We start from the raw sequence: 24,700 nt of genomic DNA, 5'->3' as shown, positions 1-24,700 counted from the left end.
CGCTCGGCTTGCGATGGCAATCATTGTTTTTTTTGGTTGCCCAACACGAGTATCGAGTCCCACCAACTACCCCACCCCAACCACCCTAAGCAACCTCATATGCCTTTAGCCAATAGAGTCGGGCCATTGGTAAGAGCGAGTGAGACCCGTCGGCCGCGTGAGCTCGTTAGCATAAAGGGGAGGGGCAGGCCAAAAAAAGTGCACGTCGGTTTTGACCTCGACGCGTTTTACAGCTATTGACCGGCTTGGTGTGAAACGAACGATATAGGGCATCCTCTCTCTGTGTGTGTGTGTGTGTCTCTCTCTCTCTCTCATTCTTCTTGTCTGCAAACGAAGCAGGAGTTGGATTTTCGAGTGTGATCGTGGGCCTGTAGTTCGCGAGTAGATCTGGCAAAATGTGGCACGAAGCGAGGAGATCGGAGCGTAAGGTGCATGACATGATGGACGCAGCTAGGCGGCGAGCAGAACGCCGGGCTGTCTACCTAGCCAAGCGCCGCGGTGATCCTCAACAATCTCTCAGACTAGTGGGTACTCGTTGCCGTGTCCATCATGACCCAGCTCTGTACCAGGCAACCCAAGATCAGCAAGGACTGTGAGTTCCATGTCCAAGGCCTGTTCTTTTGATTTAAACCTGGGAGACCGGGGCTTGATTTATATAACTACTAGTGACTCGTTTGTTGATCACTCCTAAAATTTCTCACTAGTCAATCAAGAAAATCTTGAGTTCCACGTTATTATGCTGAGCACGAAATGGAGGTGTTAGTAGGGACCTTGTAGATGCCGATGTGAAGTATAACGATCTTCAGTCCATCGATATGATTATTGGGCAAGAGAATACCCGGTTTAATGCGATAAACTGGCTCGCACATCAAAGTAAGACATTGCAATAGGTACTACAAACATGCAGTTTGCGTGTTGAGTCTTGACACACCGCATTCTTGCATCCTCCTTTTTGGGATGCAAGATCAATAGTTGCACGGTGATTATGATGTTGGTTGAATCTTTGTACTGTCACAAGTAGACTATAAGCTTCTAAGCGATAAGGTTTTCTTATCCCAATTTCTCAAAAGGTGGATGAGTTCAAAGGTTTGAAAGCAAGATTGTTGTTTGGATTCTCCAACTCAACCATATGTCCTGGCGGTGTACTTTAGGTTGTAGATGGTGTGAGAAAGCTCATCAGTGGTTTTTGAATCTTGAGGTGGAAAACTTTGCCACATTTGTGGAGCTTTTGACATGCTGATACTTTTCGCATGATAATGAGCACGGGAGAAGAATTCTTAACCATGTGATTAGAGAAAATTTGAACACAGTGGAGGGTTTGAATGCCTAGATCTTGTCCACCATCTTGTGCAAGAATTAGAAAAAGCTTCTCTGTACAAGCAGGATAATTGAGACAAATGTCAACCTTAAGCTGGCCTGATTTTGTTTCAATCGTGTGTGTCTGTTAGGCTTTTCGTTGGAACAAAGACATTTCGGCCAACTTTAAAGGTTGTAGGGGGTGAATTGTTTGACAAGGAAATTTTAAAGCAGATGTATATGTTAAACTGGATGAGGCATATCGTAGTTGTGTTTTTAATTGTTTAAAGCAATGTATAATCAGTTTCTTAACAATAAAAAACTTGAAATGATTGTTTGTAAATGGACCAGGCACCACATAATTGTCTATGCTTAATTTCTTCACCAGCTTGTTGCAAGTTCTATGATGTTGTCAAATCAAATTTTACCAAGTTCAAACTGATCTGATGGGAAGCTTGTTGGCGGTTCAAAACACTTTGTCAGGAGTGAGAACGCCGTTCGTATGCTACAGAGCGATAGGGTCAATGTGTTTCTCTACTCAGACAACAACAGGACAGAGGGAAGGGGTTTCCTCTTTGTGAAGATGCCTACGTTCATACTCGTATTTCTAGCTTGCCTGTGCCTAGAGCAGTTGACTTAATTTCTTAGGGTCATACATGGCATGGTGATTGAGAGGCTTGCATCACTCTAAACTCCCTATCATGGCGAGCAAGCTGGGTGAAGATGATTATGCCTGCCTAGACATCCTTTCTTTTGATAAATCCAATGGTTTTCATGAACTTGAAGCATGCTGTACCTTTTCAATTTACAACTCGCATGATTAAGGAAAATCATTGATGGTTCTAGTAAGTGGAGAGTGAAGCTGGACCTAAACACCATAGATTGGCCTCGTGGGAGGTTCCTTAATATTTTGCTCAGATACACGTATCACAAATTTGTTGATACTAACAGGAGGGCTCCGTTTTGTGCAGGATTCCTTGGAATGGGAGAAGTGACAATCTTATTGACAGGTGTTGAACTCTTCAAGCCATTCCCTTGTTGACATCAACAGATTGTGTTGCTTGTGCCTTGGGTTGTGTACATCCACGTGAGTTCAGAAATGTCAGAGTGGGATGTTTCTTATTTGTGATCAAGGTGAGCCTAATGTGATGAAGAACGGTTGCACAGGTTCGACGGAAGGGCTTTGCTTGACTTTATCCGGGAAAATGATGGACGATTTCGTGCTCGAAAAGAAAGGACCGAGGAGGAAGAGGAGTTGGAAGAGCGTGTGAACTTTGAGCGATATCGCGACTTGATCAAACACAGGCGACGCGGATGTCTGTGATCATTTCTGCAACTTGCATATTGACTGTTTCTTCCCTCTATCTTGTTTGCTCACATTCTTGTTCGCCTACCAGTGAATGATGAAGAAGGGCTGGATGATGTTGAGCAAGAACTTGAGGCAAAAGCTGTTGCTCCTTTTGTTTCAGACAGGTGTGTCTTATTGAATCCATGTTTTATATCACTTTTTTCGCCAAGGATGTTTTAGTATTTGAAGGTGTATTTTGTGATGTTTAGGGGGGCTTGTTGTTTAGTTTCTGGCTGTGATTTTGCAGCTGTTCTATAATTTATTAGAAAACCTCATGATCGAAGCAAGTCTTTGCAGGCAGCGTGCTGCACAGACAGTTCAGCCTGGAATGGGCACATATGCCCAGGTTGGTTTTGCCTATGATGGGGAGCGAGAGGACTCTACCCTTTCTGACAGTGATGGCTTTGAGGAGGATGATGAGGATAATGACAGCAGCAGTGAAGATAGTGAGGATGAGGAGATAGAGGCAATCGGTCGAAAATATGGAGTGAACAGGTTCAACTGGCTTCTATATATGGACAGAAAGGCAAAGGAAGAGGAGAAGAAGCAAAAAGAGGCTGTTAAAGGCGATCCTGCCATGGTGAGGGTGCATCTGCTATTATAATTTGTTGATGGGCTGAACTAGTAGTGCAGCTTCTGTACCGTTTCAAATTTTAGTGTTTTTTTTAATATTAATTTCACTCAACCAAGAAGACCTTTTGAAAGATAGTTGCCTTTATGGTTTCTGAAGCGAAAATTGAGTCGCAAGGAAAGACGAAAAGCCTCTCAGCAAGAAAGGGAGAGAGAGAAGGAAGCTTTTCGTTTGGGTGGCAGTCGATTCTCTCATCATGATCCATACAGGTTATCTTAATTGGACTTTTGCTCCATCCTGGGGTGCCCCTTATTTTTAGTGTTAAGTGCTCTACCATACGTGCTCCAGTAGTCCAATCTGGTTGGGGGGTGCTTGCTATAGCAATGTAAAATGCTTGAAAGACCGCATTGTGTACTGCCCTTTTATTTATGCGTTCGAATGCGTTTATTCATTATATTTTGTTTGTGCTGCAGGGAGCCCAGAGGCAGTCCTACTTATGAGGATTATGCAAGATTTAGAAGGTAAGGGATATGATGATGAGCTTGTGTAAATTGGTATTTGGTGCTTTATTTCTGATTCCACTTAACAGCTGTTTGGTGTCTTTTCAACAGGGGAAGGTCCAGATCTCGTTCGCGTTCTCCATCACTGTCAAGGTCAAGAAGACAAGATTGGCAGGGTTCTCACGAGCGGAGCAGGGATTTTGAAAGCTCATCGAAGAAATCCAGAGCAAGGGTTGCAACAACGGCGGCAAAGATTGAATACATTACCGAGTTTGGTGCTGTGGAGGATGAACCAGGCTCTACTGCGGGAATAAGCCCACCGTCATCACCTCCTCCCCAAGTTGACTCAATTAACCGGTCGGAGCACTGGACCTTTAGACATGCAACGATCATAGTGTGGCCTTACTCTTTGTACTGATGGAAGTGCACCTGGTCCCCCAAGGCAGGTCTTGGGGTAGGTTGGGCTTAGGGCTCCGATCCAGTTGTTAAAGTGCTGTGCTTCACAAGAAAATACAAGGATAGGAATGTTTTAAATGGTTGAAATGCTGGTTTGTCACGTTGTCTATTGGGTGTTTTGAGGGTTGGCTTTTAGGCTGCATTGCATGTCATGATGGTCAATTTTCGACCGAGCCTTCTATAATTGTACTAGGGTTTTTCAGGCTTTCAAGCGGGCAGATTCTTGAGGCTCTACATAATGATCCAGCTGCTGTTGTGGGAACCCCTTCTGAAAGAGACAGAACTGGTCGTGATCATAGAGGACCTGCAAGGTCTGAAGGGTTCCCTTTCTTTGTTAGGTTTTGATGCTTTTCTCTCGAAGTATTAATTTGTTGCTGATTATGTATGTATTGCAGTGCCTCAACGGCTATAGCTAAATTGAGCAAGCCTGCTGCTATGACAGCACCCAATCCAAAGGCAATACAGGGGGAGAAAAAGGAGACTCCTCAAGAACGTCTGAAGAGAATCATGAGTAAACAGCTTAACAAGCAAAGTAGGTTTCCATCTCAATAGAGTTTCTGGATCCTTAAAATTTGTAGTAATGGTGATTGTGCCATTTTGCAGTCAAAAAAGACACTGTGACTGAGCTAGCAAAGCGACGAGAGCAAGAGAGATTGAGGCAGGAAAAACTTGCAGAAACCCGCAGAATCGCTCAACATAAGCGCAGAAGTCGTAGCAAAAGTTGCTCTCGCAGTCGCTCACCGTATAATAGGTTTGTAGCTTCAGTAAAGATAGAAAGAAATTTGTGAAATTAAAGAATTTGTTGGCTTTGCAGTAGATGGTCAATGTTCTTTGCTTGGTTACCATGAATATAGTTATATTTCTAGGAATGGAGTCAGTCATCTTTTCCTACCATCTTGGCCCTTAGGGTTTTTAACGACTTTTAATACAGAAAAAATTACCAAAATATCCCAGATATTTGGGGAAATTCCCAAAATACCTTTGAAATTTCAAAAATTCTCAACATACCTTTGTATCAATTTTGAAATGGATTGCTCCAAATTCTGCTTATTTTAGTCTTTTTGACAATAGAGATCTGTCTTGAAGTGTCTTACATATAATAATCTTCACCAATGAGCGCACAAATAGAGGCATTTGTGTCCACTAATAATAAGCCATTTCAGTTTTGAGAGCCCACAATGTCATGCAAAAAGAGTTGCAAAAAGGGAAGTGTTTGGAGATGTTTGTGAGAATAACAAGGTGTATTTTGGGAATTTTGGAAAAATGTAAGGGTAGTTTGGGAATTTTTGGCAAAATATGAGGGGTATTTTGGAAATTTTAGAAACTCGAAGGGATATTTTTTGGAATTTCCCCAAATTTCAGAAGTAATTTGGTAATTTTCCCTTCAATGTATTTAGGAAGCTTGTACAAGATGATGAATTAATGATGTCTGATTTACGAAAATCTGATCTATCAAAATGTAAATTGTTGCAGGTATTATCGGAGTAGGAGTAGGAGTAGGAGTAGGAGCCCTGGAAGGAGCCATCATCGATCTCCTTCGTAAGTACAGCTTTAGTTTCTGAATAGATGGCATGTCCAAGATTTTCAATGTTCATTTTTGGAGGCTCTCCTAATGCCATAAAAGGTATTCCTCCTGTTTACTTCCTTTTTAAGTTGTGGAAGTTAGCATGTCTGATTCAGGTTTGCATGGCTCAACGTTTTTTTTTTTTTGTGTGTGTGTGTGTGTGTGTGTGTGTGTGGAAAAGGGAGGGGTTGCTTGATAATTATGCCCATTTCATTCAGAATATGGTGTTTTTTTTTCCAGGTCTCGAAGTCGCAAGCATCAGTGAGGCTCAACCCTTGCGATGACATCAGACAATCCAGACATTTATTTTATACGGCTGAATTGCGTTTTATGCAGATTTACTTCTCACCGAGATACCCTTACAAAAGCGGATCCTTCTACTTTCATCTTTGTTGTACTCGGTTGCTTGAATAGTGGAGCCGTTCTCTGCCAACTTGCAAAGTACGGTGAGAAACGCATTTGGAAGTACGGCGAACTGCCCTTGTACTTTATTTTTGAAACTTATCCATCTCAAGGAAAGAGAATATTTTTTACATGCTGAAGGTGTTTTTGTCATCCTAAGTATATGTCTAATGTGTGGATTGTATTCCAGATGATTACCTTTGGTGTCGATTAGAGCGAGACTTGTCCTGCTAGACTTATCCTTCATATTGTGATATATCTTGGAGGGTACTTGCCTCTAAAATTGTATGATTTATTTGTTGGAAATTTTGCAGGCGAAAGTGGCCCATTTTTGTTTGTTTTCCATTGTTGCTAGTTGATTGCAGACGCATGTATGGATGGTATTACCAATTATTCAGTCTTTACAGCTCTAGCAAGTATTTTGAGAGGCATGGTTCTGTTGGCGGTTAAGACGTTAATATAACCTCTCTCTCTCTCTCTCTCTCTCTCTCTCTCTCTCTCTCTCTCCACATCTTTAAACCATTGCCTGGTATGGAAAAGCTTTTGAGGGTATTTGTTTACATTGCTTGATATTTGAAGCTTTTGAGGGTAAATTATTGTGGTTGACCTCGGGTGTGTGGCCATGGGACTCCATATTCGTGTGGCTTTGCAATGCGAAGATGTGTAGTTCCAAAAATATTTCAGATATGAAGAAAGTACAGGTAAGCTCTACACAGTTGGAGGGGATTAACATATTTGACATTTTAAGGTCTTCTGAAGAGGATTGTTAGATCTGACACTCAAGGTCTGCTCAAGAGTTAGCTAGTTTGTGATTGTCTTCTCAAATCCTTGAGTACTAGTCATTGTGCACTGTATCTACACGATTGCATACAGTTTTGCCTGAGGCCATGATTGGTTGGACTTTATATACAGATTTTATGTATTATGCTAGGATAGAGAGTCTTGTGCAACTGATGATTTTTTTGAGGCATGTATTCTGTCGAATTTACATTGGATGGAATTGCTTATGGAAATTCTGTCCAACTGAATACCTTTTGTAATTGAACATCTCTCTCTCTCTCTCCACAATGTAAGACATGGAATGCATAATCCAGTTAAATGCAAAGCTTGCCCTCCTAGCAACTTTGGCTCAATTGTTAGAAAATAAAGCTGCAAATGGCTGAACTGTAGAAGGTTAAACTGTGATCGAGCTAACTTCAAATTTTCACTCAAATAATAGGGGTTCACTTTGTAAATTGTGAGAAATAGACATTTGCCTCAACCAATGAACAAGGAACTTGCAAAGGGTTATTGCTTGAGTGTTTTGTCCAATGTTTTGAGGTGGATGTTCACCATTGAAGTTCAATGGAAGGGTAGGAAGGACACCACCATGCAAGCACTTCTAGGATAGAAGGGTTATGACCCACTCCTGACTAATCATCTAGACCACTCTAGATGCCTCTTTGTCCATGTATCTCCTAGCTACGAGTCCTTGCCTGAGGCCTTACTCCTTGGGATCTTGTATCCTAACGTTACTCTCCCCTAAAGAAGGGTTACGTTTTTATAGTGGGATACCTTTTTAAGAATACTGATGCTTTTGCAAGTGGGCACTTGATAAAGTTGTCTACACCCCCAAACTGTCAAACAAAGCTCACCAAACCTGCTAACTTCGTTGCTTTGCTAACTTTTATGTTGTTGTTCTTGTTAATGTTGTTGATGGTGCTATTGCTCTTTGACACATCTATTGAAATCCTTGTATCTTTGTCTTAGGCATAGGCATAGGTGATGAATGCAAGGAATGTGATAAAGCTCTCATGTAAGAACATGTGCAAGATGCAGAAGAAAAGCAACAACGAGAACTCATAGTGCTCTCAAAGGAAGTGCTATCAGAAGTGTGTGTGAGTAGTGGGTCTAGAGTAGCTTAATTGTGTCTCCTGAGTCCTTTGTCATAGCTTGGAAGAAGTTGAATATTTGTGCACTCTCCAAGATGCAACAAATCATTGTACAAATGTGGATCATTGCTTTCTTCATTATCGCCTTCTTTTATGATGAAAGTTTGCGGGGAAGGATAACAAGCGAGCTTCCCTCCCACCACCACCAAATGTCGCTCATTGCTGCCTCTAACATCGATAGCAAGTAGCACCTTTTTTGAGTCACCGCAAGCCCTCTTGCTCCCCCCCACCCCCACCTCTCCCCTCTTACTTTCCATCTCTCACACAGTCTCTTTTGATTTCTTTTTTCTCCCTCTCCTTTCTTTCTCATTGTCTCTTTCTCTCTCTTGCTCTCCCTTCATCTCTGTTTGTACCTAGCATAGGTAGCACAATCTCTATCTATCCATCTCTCTCTCTCCCCCTAATTTCCTTAGTAGGTAGCCTCTCTCTCTCTCTCTCTCTCTCTCTCTCTCTCACACACACACACACACACACACACAGAGTCCCTCTTTCCTCCCTCTTGTGTCCCCCCCCCCCCCCCCCCCCCGGTGTGTGTAAATTGAGCATCGTTTCCATTTATCCATCTCCATGTCTTTTCATACTTTCTTATGTAACATCTCTCTCTCTCTCTCTCTCTCTCTCTCTCTCTCTCTCTCTCGTTTCGCATAGTTGATGTCACTATTTTACATTGCCCCAGTGCTCCGTCCCATGCGAGGGGAGTGTGAGCTAAGCCAAATGGCAAAGATAGTGTGTAACATCAACAGAGGGATAGTCTCAAACATATAAAGGTGAACGAGGGGTGATCAGTGCAAGGAGAGAGGAAGGAGAATCCCAAGAGATGCCCTTTAATAAAAGGAGAATGAGCCACTACTACTACTACTACTACTAGTAGTATAGAGAGAGAGAGAGAGAGAGAGAGAGAGAGAGTAGTAGTAGTAGTAGAGAGAGAGAGAGAGAGAGAGAGAGAGTGTTTTGACCTTAGTTTGAAACGGAAAGTTCATCCTCAACTTTCCCTTTCAAACTAATGGAAAAAATAAACATTTGAGCCAAATTGTTCAAGCCTATTAGCTCCCTATTACCTCGAATCTACTCAGATGCCAATTCGCTGGAGTCTATCCTTGATAGCTCTGGGACTTGGCTGAGTCCAGACGATATCGATTTCGAACTCTGATGCCTTCAAGCGAACGACGTTGTACATACTGGGATAAATCAACCGCGCGGCTACGCACATTGCTTCGCCTTGCTCCGCTGCAAATTTTAAAAAAGATATCAGTGTCTGCCTCGCACTGCTCGCCTCCCCCTGGCAAATTTACCCCTTCCATTTAACCCTTCATGACAATTTTTTGAAGCAAAATCTCTTTGAATTCCCCTTAACGAGCCACTTTGGCTTCTATATCTATCTATAATATACATTTGTATATGAACTAACATAATATGGCGAAAGAGAGAGTCGTTTACACTTGTCGAAATCTGCAATATGAAGGTTAAACTCCAAAACTGAGAGAAGACCCTGTGTGTGAGAGAGAGAGAGAGAGAGGCGACAACTGTACTAGTCTATAATATATATCTATATCTATATACTATATAATGGAGCTTAAATTTTTTGAGCAAGGAGAGACCTTCCAATTGTCGTCCAATGCAGCCCTGCACAAACCTCCACATTTGGAAGTCCATGGAGTAATTGCAGCTCAGCGACTTTGGAGTTCGAAGTTCTCGATCCAATCTCTACCTGCTCGACTTGCAGCAGCACGTGCCCGCTTTGGGTCGGACTTGCCTCGTCACTTGTGTGTGTCTTTGTCTGTGTGTGTGTGTGTGTGTGTGTGTGTGAGGATTTCGAGGATGCTCGTCAAGCCTGGGAAGGATCCGCTCCTGACATGGAAGTGCGCATTCCTATACAGGAGCTTATGGATCCTGTTGCAATATGCGCTCAACGTGGTGATTTTTTTTTCCCGGGAAGAATGCCTACGGCTCAGGATGTAGGCCAATGGGTTGATTTCCTGCTCAAACGGCAAGCAGTCCGAGGGGTTTATTTCGGCGCGCACGGGTTCTATGAAGTCTTGTTGGCCGACATGGATGCTCGGGACGCTTTGCTTGAAATGTCTCCTCTTTTCTTCAATACGCAGATGACTCATGTACTGCCTTGGGTTCTCACCAAGGACTATCAAAGTCTCATTCGTCACAAGTGTCCTGTTTGGGTTGAGGTGGTCGATTTTCCTCGCACCTGGCGTCACTTTCTTCCTTTGCTTGCTGCTCAGTTGGGCAAAGTCATTTGCCCTGCGAAGCTGGACGCAAATACAAACCGTTTTTGTATTCTGTGGGACACAGATATCCCCACACCAGGAGGTATTTCCATCGATTCTGGGGATGCAGTGGTTGGCAAGCGTCCATTTAAGCTTAAGTGGGGCAAGTTTGCAAACTCTTGTTTTCGATGTGGCAAATTCGGCCATATGCAGTCCGAATGTCCGGAACCCAACCTGCAACCACCGCCTTCAGCTGTTCCTACTCCTCAACCCCACTCAAATTCGAAATCTTCTGCTGACGTTCAAACCAAAGGTGTTTCAACCTCCTCTCCGACAGCTGGGGTGAATAAAGGCAAGGGGAAACAACTCCAATTGTCTGCACTTTCTGCCTCTCCGAATATTAAAGACAAAAGCAAAGAATCGGCTTCAACGTCCCAAGCTTGGATGTTGCCCAAGAAACCCGTTAAAGTTGCTACAGCCCGTATTTCGGCATCTTCTCGTAATTATGTGCCCCCTTTGAAGAATGTTGCTAAAAAAAAGCTCCCTTGTAATGACAACACGTCTTTGGCTAAAGCCTGGGACAAGGTGGACCGTTCTTATAAGGAAGTTGTTACAGACGAAGCCTCTTCATTGCAAGGTGCTTTTACTTTCAATCTTCCAAGTCCAGGTCTTGACCCACCTCCTCAGGTGATTGCAGCCGGGGAGGACGTGTCGATGGGAACTGGCACTTGAGTTTTTTCCCATTTTCTCATTTCCTCGCCCACTGTATATACCATATTAGAATGCATAGTTCTTTGAAGTGTATCTCCTATAATGTGCGTGGGTTATGCAATCACGACAAGTGGCGGTTAACCTGGCACTATGTACATACATGTCAAGCAGATATTGTGGTTCTTCAGGAGCATAACCAACATCAATTTGCAGGATAGACCTCTTACCTTACAGGCTACTGGATAGCTTATGCAGGCTCGGCCGGCTATTCTGGTGTGCTTATACTTGTTTGACACGAACTCTTCCCGACCTTGTTTTTTAATGACCCAGCTGGGAGATGGCTGGTCATCCAATGTATTGTTAATGGAGAAGTTTTTGAATTTGGAGGCTTATATGCATACACAGCTTCTGCAGATAGGGCACGGTTGTGGAACGCTATCTCCTCTTATTGTTGGCGTTCTAATGCATTTCTTTGTGGGGACTTTAATAATGCACCTAATCATGCAGATAATACTATTGGGCATTCTCACATGCTTCATATGGAATGGCAATTGTGGGATCAATTTATGATGACATGTAATGGACTTGACTTGTGGCCCCTATCACATGCTACTGATCCAGGATTCACTTTTCAACATAATGCTCAATTTATGTATCGCGCTCGGCTTGATCGCTGGTATCTTTTTCACATGCAACAATATGATAACTTTGTTTGCGAGTTGAAGATTGATTATGCTATGTGTCTTTCGGATCATTTTCCTGTATGCTTGAAGCTTCGTTTTGGCTCTTTTGATGCCAATGATCTCTGCCCAAGAAGAGGCTATTGCATGTCAATAATGCTTATCTCAAGCATGGGCCTTTTCGGGCTATGATTGTGGATATTATCCTGCCTTTGATCTCCCAGATGTATGTTGATATGGACATAGCCTGGTTCCGCTTTGTTATGCGTGTTCAATGTGTTATCCAGGATTATGGCAGGGATTATTTGTAACAATTCAGAGAACATGTTACTTAGGCGAAGGATGCTTGTAGCAGACTAATGCACTTGGCGACTCATTCTTCTCTTACTGACACTCAAGCGACTAAGTTGTTTTCTGCTCGCGCTGTGCTAGCACTCGCCTTACATTCTCATTATGGCAAGATTTTTGAGGCTCCTTCTTCTCCCACGAGCACTGCTTGTCGAGCACGTCGCATGTTTCTATCCCATGTTACTCCCATCCTCTTGATGCGGCAGGCTCAAGACTTGGAGGCTGTTTTCACTGAGCCGGAATTGCATGCCAGCTTGCTTGATTTGGGTAGATGGAGGGCTCCTGGTTGGGATGGCCTCTCTGTGGAATTTTTCTTGTCCTTCTGGGATTATTTGAAGATGCCTCTGTTGTTCATGATGAATACAGCTTGGGAACAACAGGAATTGCCCTCCTCTTGGAAAGAAGGTTTGCTCAAGCTGATACCTAAGCATGCATTGTGCGAAGAATTCTCTCATTGGCGGCCTATTACACTTATGCCTGTGTTATATAAATTAATGGCCAAAATGCTAGCTAACCGACTCAAGTGCTTTTTGCATGAAGGCTTGCATCAATCTCAATACGGCTTCCTTCCACGACGTCAAATTACTGATAACCTCGCGAATGTCATCATTGGTATGGAATATGTAAAATACACTCGATAGGATGTATTGGTCATGTAGGTTGACATTGAAAAGGCCTTTGATACTGTGCTTTGGGATTATATTGCGGGCGCCATGCAACACTTGGGATTTGGGCCTAGGATATCCCGTGTCGTGCTGTTCTTGTATGCACATAGCACTTCTGCGGGTTTGCTGGATGGATTTCTTACAGAATCTTGGCCTTTGGGACAGTCGGTGAGACAGGGCTGCCCTTTGAGTGCTATGCTCTATGCGAGTGCCACTCACCCCTTGTTTATGTATTTGGATTCCTTGACTTTCAGTGGCAAGCTACATGGCCTATCTTTACCTTCCGGACGGCAATTTGCTGGTCAGGCTTATGCGGATGACTCTTTGTTTATGCCTCGTAACCACTATGAGGATGTACAACAAATTATGCATACTCTTGACTTGTTTGGATTGGCGGCGGGTCTCAAAGTTAACTTTAGTAAATCCAAACTATTGCCTCTAAAGGAGTGTGACTGGCATCGGATATTATGGCATGGGGAGATTGTTCCTCCACATGTTTTGGTTCGTCATTTGGGTTATCCATTGGGTTGGAATGTATCGGCTATGCAAAAACTGGATTGGGTGCTCCAACGTCTACATTCCAAGTTAAATTATTGGAAACTGTCCACATGGCCACTTCATGTACGTCTCAGGATTGTCCAATGCATCCTTGTGGCTTATGTGCAGTTTTACTTGCCTTTGTTATCCTAGCCTCGGTTGCGCTTGCAGTCCATCATGTCCAATATTTTAGAGCATTTTTGGCGGACCTCGTCTACCAAGAAGGGTCTTCGGCTTCTCTCTATGGACAAAGTGTGTTCTCCCAAGCGGCTTGGAGAGTTGAATATTTTGGACTTGCGACGTCATCTTTTGGCCCGGAAAGCTATGCTGTTGTCTGTCTTGGTGGAGCAGCAGCAACCCTGGACTCTCATGGTCACAAATTTGTGTACGCGCATTGTCACCCCAGCTTTTGGTCATTGGAAACCGACTTATTGGGATGTTGTTTTTGGGAATCTTGAAGGACACATTCGTGGATGTCCCTTTACTTCTTCTCTCATTGTTGATTGGAAAGTTGTCACTTCGCATTTGGCTTGGAATGGTTGACCATCAGCTGCAGGTAATTCTCTTCGTTTGGAGAGTCTGTTTTGGAGCAGGGCCTTCGCTTTCACTTTGGTTCAGCGGTCTCTTCACCAAGCATATTTTTTTGCCCAAAAAGGAATCTGTCAGGTGCATCAGGTGCTGGATGGCTCGGGTTATGTTATTTCGTTCGCTGATGCATTGTCCCACTTTCGGTTGGGTCCTCGCTATTCTTCTCTTTGGCGGAGAATTCAAAGGATGCTTGCTGATTACTCACCCATTCCTCCTTTGGATGTGGACTCTCGCTTCTCTGATTGGAATCTGGCTATGACTAGATTGGACTGCATCTCAGCTGGCAGTGTATATGCCATCCTTCAGTCTAATATATGGATTGTGCATCATGGTAATTGGTTGTGGTTGCTCTCCGAGTCATCCTTGTAGTGGCAACACACAATGTCTCGTATTTGGCAGAGTCATCTACCTAGCACGTGCCCGCTTTAGGTCACACTTGGGCACGTGTGTGTGTGTTTGAGAGAGAGAGAGAGGTAGAGAGAGGTAGTGCGATTGGCCACAATACATTGTGTGTGAGTATATGGGAGAATCAAATTTCTACCTGAGCTTGAGTGGCTAATATAGTGCATGTACTGTGAGCGAGTCCAATCTCATTGACTGAGCCCGTGTGCGCACCCAAGGCTTTGTGTGTGTCTGTGTGTGTCAGCTCCTGCACGACGATTTTGCATGGAGAAAGCTCCCAAAGTTATCGTGTGCTGCATTGCGTCTCCTGAATCAGAAGCTTGCAATGCTGTCCTTGCATCCTAAATGAGTAGCCTCCAACGCCATCCTCATGTCTTGGCTGCATCGCATGTCGTGAATTGGAAGCCTGCAATGACACGTCCTTGCATCCTAAATCAGTAGCTTGCAACGCAGTCCTTATGTCTTGGCTCATACAGCTCCAACCGCCCGCCCCATGAGCGTGGGTTTGTGTGTGTGTGTGTGTGTGTGTGTGAGAGAGAGAGAGAGAGAGAGAGAGAGGGAGAGAGAGAGAGAGAGAGAGATCTACTACTACTACTACGAGAGATCGAGATCTACTACCAGTAGATGCACTCACAGACAAAGCAAAGAAAGATAGGTTGAGGCGCACTATTCGAGTGCAGAGCGGAGTATCCAGGCCACTACCAAAACTGCGAATGATCTGTGTAGCTACAAGAACTACGAAACTCGCCATGGGAATGGCCAAGTACTTCATGTTTGGCCCCATTTCTTGAGCCCTCTGCAGGCCCTACCACATCGAAAAGCTCTTTGTGTTGCATTTCTGAGTGAAATTCGAGTTTCATGAAGCTTGCTTCAATGGGGGGACCGACATCAAGCATGGTTTTCCTTCCATTTTCTACTTTTAACAAGGACTATGGAGATTTGCTGTTGCTGCATGTGTATCAAGATTCAAGCCCAAGCCCTCAAAACTAATCTTCTAGCACTATCCTTCTTTGTTTTGCCTATATTAAGGCCTGTACATTCCTCCTTTTGACAAACAAGTCAGTTTTATCATACGTATCTGTGAAGCTGAAGCCTGAGGACATTGAACCTTGCTTGGATTCTGAGCTTTTTCTTTGATATGTTAACTACAGTGAGGATTAGAGTCATGGGTTGTAGCTCAATCAATGTTCTAGGACTTTGATGATAAAGAGTAACAAGCTGAAGGCTTTTGATGCCTTTTATAGGATTGGTTTTCATGTCTTGAACCAATGAATGCATTGCTTCTCTCTTTTGTATCTATTACACGACTCATTCCCAATTTGTAGTATAGACTGTATCATAAAAACATTATCAACCTATTGGCATCACTAGGATCATCTGGTTACATTGGTGTGTTATCTCATTGGAACCACACGAAACAAGGTGGCTAATGGAACCCCCCCCCCCCCCCCCCCCCCCCCCCCCCCACACACACACACACTTTGTTACTTGCCTTCAGATTTTCAGTGTATTAAAAAAGCTATACTAAACCATAAAATGTTGACATTCTGGCTTTATATAGCCCTACACTTTTCCTAGTTACATTGAATGGGTATCCATTGTGGGACAGAACCCTTATAAAGTTATAATGGTTGAAAAACCCTTAGCTGGCAAAAAAACGTGGTTAAAATTTACTTACTGGCCTCACTAACCCTGCCGTGAGGCGCTATGGTGGCTATGCTGTGCCGAACCACATCACAGGTGGCTACTCATTCTCGGGTCCCTAGGAGGAGCTCGTTCTATCAGTACTCTCTGCACGCTACACGCCATGAGTGATGGTGGCCTTCCTTCTTCTATTTAAGAGGTAAGGGCACATTCTGTCCCTCACTTAGCCTTGTGTGTGTTCTACTTGCATAAAGTGTGAGAACTGTGTCACATGTGTTTTATCTCTGCTGCACTAAACATGGAGCTTGTAACTCAACCGACATGGGTTGGCCACTAAGCTTGATATTAAGGGTTTTCTTTCTTTCTTTTTTTGCTTGGGATAATGTAAAAGCTATGGTAATCACTGTCGCTTAAAGCCTGATAAGGCTCAATGTTTGGGTTGGCTATACTTGGCAATACATGACAAATTGGCGGATGGTTGGTAAGGACCACTGTGTGGTTGGGTTTGCTTGATAGTAAGTGACACTAATGAGGAATGTTGTTCCTTGTTGCTTAGCCTGGTAAGGCCCACTATGTGGGTTGGCTATGCTTGACATTAGGTGGTATTGGTTGAGTGGTTTAAACACTCTTAGGGCAAGGCTATGATCCTGCCTACTGGTTTTTCGACTGCTCTGTGCTAACTGTTCATCGGCGGGGAAACATTATAAGGGATTGCTGCCGCCTGGCTTGTCAGTACAATACTCCGTTAACCTAAAAAAAAATTGATTTCGTAGTTCAAGAGTATCAAATTAGCCTTTGTTTGTTTTTAAGGACAAATATTGTTTACACCCATTAGGGTTTATGGAATCCAACCTTTTGTCTGAGCAAACCAAGTGGCAAAGAATCATTACTGTAGACGTGGTATCAAACCAGACCGAATGCCAAATAATGGAGTAAAAAGGAATAGATGCCTTTATGGGCTTTTTACCAACTACATCCGACCAAGTGAATGCAAAAAATGTATAGTCTCACCTCATCAAAAAACAACCAATAACAAACACGTCTAGCAACAGTATGCAGTCGCGCCATCCCCCAAAAATATCCCCAAATAACTATAATCCAAAAAAATCGTATGCAGCTGGCCAAAAAACCCCAACTTTTCACTTAGCGAATAGTTCATGCGGCTAGTGTCAAGTTTAGAACACGACTAGTATCATTAGCAAGTCAAAAAACCAGTAAACATTGGGATAAACCTCCCTTATCTCAAAAGATTTTCTTGAACAATACGCAGTTTGTCATATGATCATGCATAGATTTCTTTACTTTATGGCTTAATTTTTTTTTAAAAAAAAGAGAGCAAGTGGATATGGAGCTTCACTGATCTGGTAAAGAAAAAAAGATTGATAAGAATGATGAGGGGATGAGCCACTTGGATTAGAAGGGGTTATGGCCTTCTAATCAGAATAGTATTCATGCTAAAAAATAAACTTCCAGGGATAATAAAAGACCTTTTAAATATAAATACTTTGGACTAAACTTGAAAGTTTAAAAAAAGTTGTAAGTTGGACATGGATAACAACTGGTATAGTCCATTGATACCTGTAAAACACATCCAAAGCTAACATATCTATTGCCTTGTTTGGATGGATGCAGATAAGGACTCTATCTTATCTTGGATGTTTTTTTTTGGCTTTAAGCAGTTGTCCACACATAATTACACATACACCTACTGCAAGGGAAGTACTTCTGATATCTATATATTGGAATGAGGCTTCATTCATATAAACATTGTACAAAGATAATCCTAAGGCTGAATTGTTTTTGTACTTATCATTTTCCTTTCTCTGGAGCCAGCTGTCTTTTGAATGTAAAGTTCAATTTTGTCTTATTATTTATGTTAAAACAGCTACACACACGTCCTAAACATAAGGTTTTTCCATTCTTATGGGGAAACCGGGACGGTGGCTTTAGAAACTAGTTTTGAAACTTAGTTCTAAGTTGGACCCACAGTATGTAATCTCTTGACCGGTTGACTGGTGTTAGGTGGTCCCTCATAGGCTATTTTTTTGGTTTCCTGCTCGTGGCTATTATAGTCTCTGACTTTGCCGGTTTAAGGATTGCAGGCCCAATCTACAAGATTAATCTTATTATGTTTATATATTTCCTTTCAGGTACGTCCTTTTAGGATCACAAACACTTTAGAATGACAGCCCGTATGAAAGTAAAACACAACATTGAGAATCATACAAAGACTCTAGAGCTGACCTTTCTTGGCAAGAAAGGCCAAATATTGTACTACTTACTACAATAAGTAGTCATAGCCTTACTAACTTTTTTGTATATTGTAGACCCTTGCTCTCTCGCAAGGCTTGGAATTATCCTCTGAACCCCTCTCCGTGGAAACATCTCTTGTCCTCAGATGTCTTAGCAGCTTGGATACTTAGCTAATTTATGACTCGGCTCTTGCCTCAAACAAAAAGATGTCTATCTTACACATGTTATTTTTTAATGATTGGGTCAAAATTTTGGCTACCTTGGACAAGGATTCCAAAGATGGTGTGAATTCGATTTCCCAGTACATAGCCTAACTTCCTATACTCTCTGTACAGTATCAACATGAGCTTGCCCTATTCTCATCTTCTGGGGCTGATCTGTCTAACTTTTTGAAAAAACTATGCGGCTTCAATCCTTTTTTTATCAGTACCCCGGCTATTCCAACTATCCCTCAAACAGGTGGTATCTTTTGTAGAGATAGTGCGACTCTGAAAGCTGTCAAAGAATTTCAGAATAATCTTTGCTCCCTCAATGACTCTAATGGTACCAAAAATCTCCAAAGTCTTCCCTTTCCTACATGTTAGGCAGATTGAAATTGAGTCTTTTGGGATGGACCATCAGCTCTAGGTCCTACCTAACAAAGCCGTTCTAGCACCAATTCTTAATGAAACCTGGGTTTACCTTGCTATCCCCCTGCCTCTACTGTTGAAGACTACAGACTCCAAATTCAAAAGGTGGACAGTTCCTTGACAAAGGGGAACTCATAAAATCCCCCTTCAACCTCAACCTCAACCTTGTCGATCATTCCAAATGCCCTTCCAATACAGGCCTCTACATCTGTACAAAGGGAAACATAGAGTTTGCCAAAAGTAACCTAGTTTTTTACACAGAATCCATTTGAAATGTTTTTTTGACCCTATGTCAAATGTGCCTGCAAGTTTCTTGACCCTAAAGCTCATTGCGAATCCAACATCATGTGGTTTGATCATGCCATTTGGTTTATTCTCAACCATCTAGACCTACTCTTCCCTGAAAAACCCGTGGACTTTCATCTCTCCCTTATTTGTTCTTGGTTAGGTGGCCAAGCTAAACATATAGTAATTGCTCAAATTGCTTTTAACATCTTTCGTGGGCTAATGATGGATATCTTGAAGGAACTAAAGTCTGATGAACCTGGGATCTATCTAACCACTTATGCCAATTACAAAGGAGTAAATATTATCACTAGCTTACTCAAGCCTTGTATTGATGAAGATGACTCCCCTTCTCTAAAAAGACCCAATTCTCTTGCTACTCCCAACTCTTTTACTTATATTTTGACACCTAGCTCTTCCTCTAATCGAGGGAAACCTCGTAGCTACACTAGGGGAAGAGGAAGAAATACCCCAATTAGGAACTTTCTTGATTTGTAATCATTGATGAACATGCAGGTTGCTGTAAGTCTGTGTGGAAGGAGGTTTCTCAACAAAAAAGATCCAGGCCAAGACTTTATTTACATAAACTGTCTCTTTCAGAATGAGCTTCTCGATTGGATACACCATAAATTATTTTTTTTGTGAGTGCTTTGACCTACTTTTTGGCAACCACAAACTACTGGACAATGTACTTATTGACTAGAAGAATCAATAACTCATTAAAAATTTGGTCCACAATAATGATTTTCTTTGACATAACTCAATTCCCGAATATAGCCTTCTTTGAGTACAAATGGTTTCTCAGAGCCATGGGAGATAAAAGTGATAAACTTTCGCTGTTTAGACACACTTACAGGTATATGAGTGACATACTAAGCATCAACAATATGGATTTTTTAGAAGAGCCATGGGAGATAAAAGTGATAAACTTTCGCTATTTAGACACACTTACATGTATATGGATGACATACTAAGCATCAACAATAAGGCTTTTTCAGAAGAAACATTATAAGGGATTGCTGCCACTTGGCTGTCAGTACAATATTCTGTTAAATTTATGCATAATCATATGACAGACTGCATATGCATATTGTTCAAGAAAATCTTTTGAGGTTTACCCGAGTGTTTACTGGTTTTTTGACTTGCTAATGATACTAGTCGTGTTCTCTAAACTTGACACTGGCCGTGTGAACTATTGGTTAAATGAAAAGTTGGGTTTTTTTGCCCAGCTGCATACGCTTTTTTTGGATTATAGTTATTTGGGGATCTTTTTGGGGGATGTGCGGCTACATACTATTGCTAGACGTGTTTGTTACTGGTTTTTTTTTGATGAGGTGAGACTATACATTTTTTGCATTCACTTGGTCGGATGTAGTTGGTAAAAAACCCATAAAGGCATCTATTCCTTTTTACTCCATTATTTGGCATTCAGTCTGGCTTGATACCACGTCTACAGTAATGATTCTCTGCCACTTGGTTTGCTCAAAGATGTGTAATTAAGGTAAGTGACATACAAACTTGGGAAGGTTGGATTCCATAAACGCTAATGGGTGTAAACTATATTTGTCCTAAAAAACAAACAAAAGCTAATTTGATTAGAGAGAGAGAGAGGTAAAAGACATAAAATATTCTATCGACAAAGCTTAATCCCTATAGACCTCAAAGATCCATCCAAAAAATCTTGACTCAAGACTTGTTGTACGAGAGAGACCTCAAAGATCTACATGAAAAACCTTGAACCCAAGATCTAACACCCTAGAGACCTCAAACATCTACCCCAAAATTCTTGAATTCAAGAAATGTTACGAGAGAGAAGAAGGGAAATCATAACATCATAGGAACAATCTCAAGGGACCTCAAAATCCAATGTGACGAGCCTTAAACCCAAGATCTAATACTCAATGGGAGTAGGGATAACCAATCTATTGCACTCGGGTTGTAGAATAATTGTTCAAGATACCTCTTCTTATACACACATATACACATGTGTGTGTGTGTGTGTGTGTGAGAGAGAGAGAGAGAGAGAGAGAGAGGAGAGAGAGAGAGGAGAGAGAGAGAGGAGAAATTTTAATTGCATTTGAACAATCCCAAGAGACCTTATATACTTGGATTTGATTAGTCTTGAACTTTCGATGTATTAGGAGAGACCTCAAAATTTTATCCCACAAGACTTGAACTCAAAACTTGGAGAAAGAGAAGCTTGGAGAGAGAGAGAGAGAGAGAGAGAGAGAGAGAGAGAGAGAGAGAGAGAGAGAGAGAGAGAGAGAGAGAGAGAGTATAGAACTTTCAATTCTATAGGAACAATCTCAAAGATCTATCCGATGACTCTTGAAAACACACACACACACACACACACACACACACACACACACACACACACACACACACACACACACACTCACACGCACACACACATAGAGGGTCTAGGTGTGCTTTGGTAGACATACAAGCTAAACAAATTAACATACATAACTTTATAGGAAGAGAGAGAGAGAGAGAGAGAGAGAGAGAGAGAGAGAGAGAGAGAGAGAGAGAGAGAGAGAGGGAGGAGGAGGAGGAGGAGGAGGAGGAGGAGGAGAGGAAAGGTCCGTATGGTGTACACCATAGGTAGGTCCACCTTCTTAGTTGAGTTGGTGTTATTGTCATTGATTAAAGTGAAGAAGTTTATTAATGTATAAGAAACACATTATATACATTAATGATATATCCATTGCATAATTGGTCTTACATGGTGAGAACACAAAAAAATCATTGTTTTTTTTTGTTCCTTTGAAGGGGAGGAGTATTATGAGAAGAGAGGACATGTCTTCTTTGCTAAAAAAGGAAACCCTACTCACCGTATATGCTCAAGCCTATCCCTTGGGTTAGCTTCCACTCCCTTTGATGCGAGACAGGGCACTGGGGCAATGAAGACATGGGGAAATGCAGAAGAGTCACATCGACTATGTACATTATGCTCACTTAAGCTGGAGAGTATAAGTACCACACGCTCATGATCAACATTTGCTCACATCTAAACTTTCTTCCCTCATACTTTCAACCATGACTTAGATCTACATATTTTCCTCTCCCATCCACAATGTGGGCTATCCATGTAATTCTCATCACCATGATCTTGGAGCATGGAGAAACACTTATTAGCCCCATAAAAAGCACATCACATGTATCTTTGGTCCCATGGCTCATATTTGACCTTTGAGGATGATAATAGAATCTCTCTCTCTCTCTCTCTCTCTCTCTCTCTCACACACACACACACACACACACACACACACACACACACACACACACACACACACACACACACACACACACACACACACACACACACACTACGCGTTTTCCGCATATGGGTTTAGAGCTAGGGTTTTGAGTGTAGAGGCTTAGGGACAAGTGTATCCTAGTGAGGGGATGGTGTTCCTTAAGTTTCGTATGATTCTGGTATAATTTAGTGAGTTTCCTTCCATTTGTGCGTATGTGGGTTGCGTGCTGCAGTTGAGAGTAGTGAGATTCTAGATTGTGGTTTAGTTGGCCTTCCAGAGTGTTGTATGTGTAGGATGGTCTCAGCTTGACAAGCTAAAGACATTTCCTCCGTGTGCCTATCTTGTCATCTGTGTCCTCGATTAAAATTATGTTGATCTATGTTGTGTTGCATGTACTTTATGGGTGGTGTGATTCGCTCCCACAACACACACATATTTACATTTGAGCTTTGATATACCAAACGGTTATAATGTCATGTGGATGATTACCTTGAGTCTTTATCGTGCACTTCCCTCAATGAGAGATTCTGGCTTTTGCTATGAATAAATGAGCTGATGAATTTAGTGTCTTGTGGGTGTTTACCATTTGATGATACTTAGTCACTTCACTTGGTTGAAATTGCTTGCTCCGACCATAATCAGCTAAAGACATTATATGTATGGAGTTCTCACTTTTCTGGCATTTTTTTGAAACTAAGAAGTTGCTTTAATTTGCTAACTTTCATATGTTTATATAATTTTTGACTCACATTGCTCAGACTCCCCCCTCTATCTATGTACCATGACTTGATTATCTTGGAAGGTTTGCCCTCATAATACCTCTATGATTGACTTTATGAGCTTTACCTGGCACTTTTATTAACCTTGGTGGGACCCCCCTTTTTATTATGATACAAAAATGCTTAGTATGGGATATTTTACTTGGTTCGTTCTTTTTTTGTTTGTTCTTGCAATTCAAGGAGATTATCCAAGTGATTAGCTAGCTGTAAAGATACCATGTAATTTGGAATCATGTTTGTTGCCTTTGGTCGATGATGGCTTTTGGCTCTGGTATTTTGTTAGAGAAATGTAGCACTTTGGCTGATTGCTTTATTTTCTCTCTGGAAATACTAGGTTGTAATTTTTTTTTTTGACATAAAAATTATTTTGTGCCCTTGTAGAAAGGATGATAGTAGAAAATAATACTGAACCGATGCTTCATTGGATAATTTGATCCTTTTAATTGTAGTTTTACTATGAGTGGAATGATTTGGAAGCTACACTAGATAATGTTGGAATTAGGGTTGCAGGAAAACACACACAGCTTGGAGAAGACAAAGGAAGCGCAAGGCACACAATAGAGAGTGTATTACTTAGTGTGCAATGAATGATGAATAGCACAGAGAAAGAACCTCCTAGTGAGGGGAAAAATGCCCCGACGGTCCTAAGTGTGTTCACACACATCACTACCATATCTATATGGTAACAATCCCCCCCTAGAGTGATGCGTGAACAAGAGCTGGCACATAGATTAAAGGGAAGTGCCATGCCCTAGGACATGATCAATCCACAAAGGGGAATAAGGCCAAAGCTCTGCAAAAAGCTTCAAAATTCTCCCGAGAGACAATGCATTTGTGAAAAGATCTGCAAAAGGTTGTCCTGTGTTGGCACATAAGCCAAGCTGATCTCTCCTGCTGGGAGCCTCTCCTTGACATAGTGGTAATGCACCTCATTGTGCTTTGTGCGAGCATGAAAAATTGGGTTTTTTGCAACTGCCAATGCGCTATGACTGTCAGTGTAGATAGTGTTGGCAGTGTCCTATCCTATACCCAAAATCAGCCATAAGGCATCTGAGCCATACACACTCCACCGTAGCTGTGAAGACTGCCATGTACTCAGCCTCACAACTAGAAGTGGCCATAGTAGGTTGCTTCTTGCTCAACCATGATATACATGAATTGCCAAGCATGAAACAAAAACCACTTGTGGACACTCACATGTCAAAACAACTAGCCCAATCTGAATATGAAAAAGCATGTAAGTCAGGCGATAATGATCCTCCCTTGGGATAAAACAAGCCAAGATGTAAAGTGACACTCAAGTAGCGAAGAATCCTCTTGATAGCCTGCCAATGCTTAGACCCTGGGCTATGCATAAATCTGCTGACCTATGAGACTGCAAATTGAATATCCCGCCTCGTGTTGCATACATAAATGAGGCATCCAACAACAGTTTGGTAAAGAGTGAAATATGCAGGATCACTAGCGTCATGAAGACTCAATTTAAAACCTATTTCCATAAGAGTGGCAATAGGTCTGCAATCCTCAAGTCCAAACTTTTACAGCAATGTCTCTATGTAACTTTTTTGACACAAGGCAATACCACCATCACACTGCTTAAACTGTATACCCAAGTAATGATGCAACAGC

General features: G+C 42.0%; 1 protein-coding gene across 3 annotated transcripts; it reads left to right on the top strand.

The window, feature by feature from the left end:
• Window positions 1–239: 239 nt before the first annotated feature.
• LOC147440584 (CLK4-associating serine/arginine-rich protein) lies at window positions 240–6,149 on the top strand. 3 transcript variants are annotated; one of them, XM_086530299.1, is made up of 13 exons: window positions 240–592; window positions 2,268–2,306; window positions 2,464–2,612; window positions 2,694–2,769; window positions 2,942–3,224; window positions 3,375–3,484; window positions 3,689–3,736; window positions 3,827–4,072; window positions 4,375–4,482; window positions 4,567–4,703; window positions 4,775–4,922; window positions 5,645–5,710; window positions 5,976–6,149. In XM_086530299.1, the coding sequence occupies exons 1-13, from the start codon at window positions 396–398 to the stop codon at window positions 5,998–6,000; spliced, it is 1,632 nt and encodes a 543-aa protein (XP_086386425.1). In that variant the 5' UTR covers window positions 240–395; the 3' UTR covers window positions 6,001–6,149. The 3 variants fall into 3 exon arrangements, 2 of the variants coding, with proteins under 2 accessions (XP_086386425.1, XP_086386426.1); XR_015190422.1 differs by having other exon boundaries at window positions 242–592; window positions 5,645–5,795; window positions 5,976–6,113; XM_086530300.1 differs by lacking the exon at window positions 5,976–6,149 and having other exon boundaries at window positions 241–592; window positions 5,645–5,943.
• Window positions 6,150–24,700: the final 18,551 nt, after the last annotated feature.

This window comes from Adiantum capillus-veneris, chromosome 15, assembly GCF_014529385.1.
Source record: "Adiantum capillus-veneris isolate H3 chromosome 15, ASM1452938v2, whole genome shotgun sequence".
NCBI classification, from domain to species: domain Eukaryota; kingdom Viridiplantae; phylum Streptophyta; class Polypodiopsida; order Polypodiales; family Pteridaceae; genus Adiantum; species Adiantum capillus-veneris.
The sequence above is the reverse complement of the archived record's forward strand: the minus strand, read 5'-3'. Positions and strand labels throughout refer to the sequence as shown.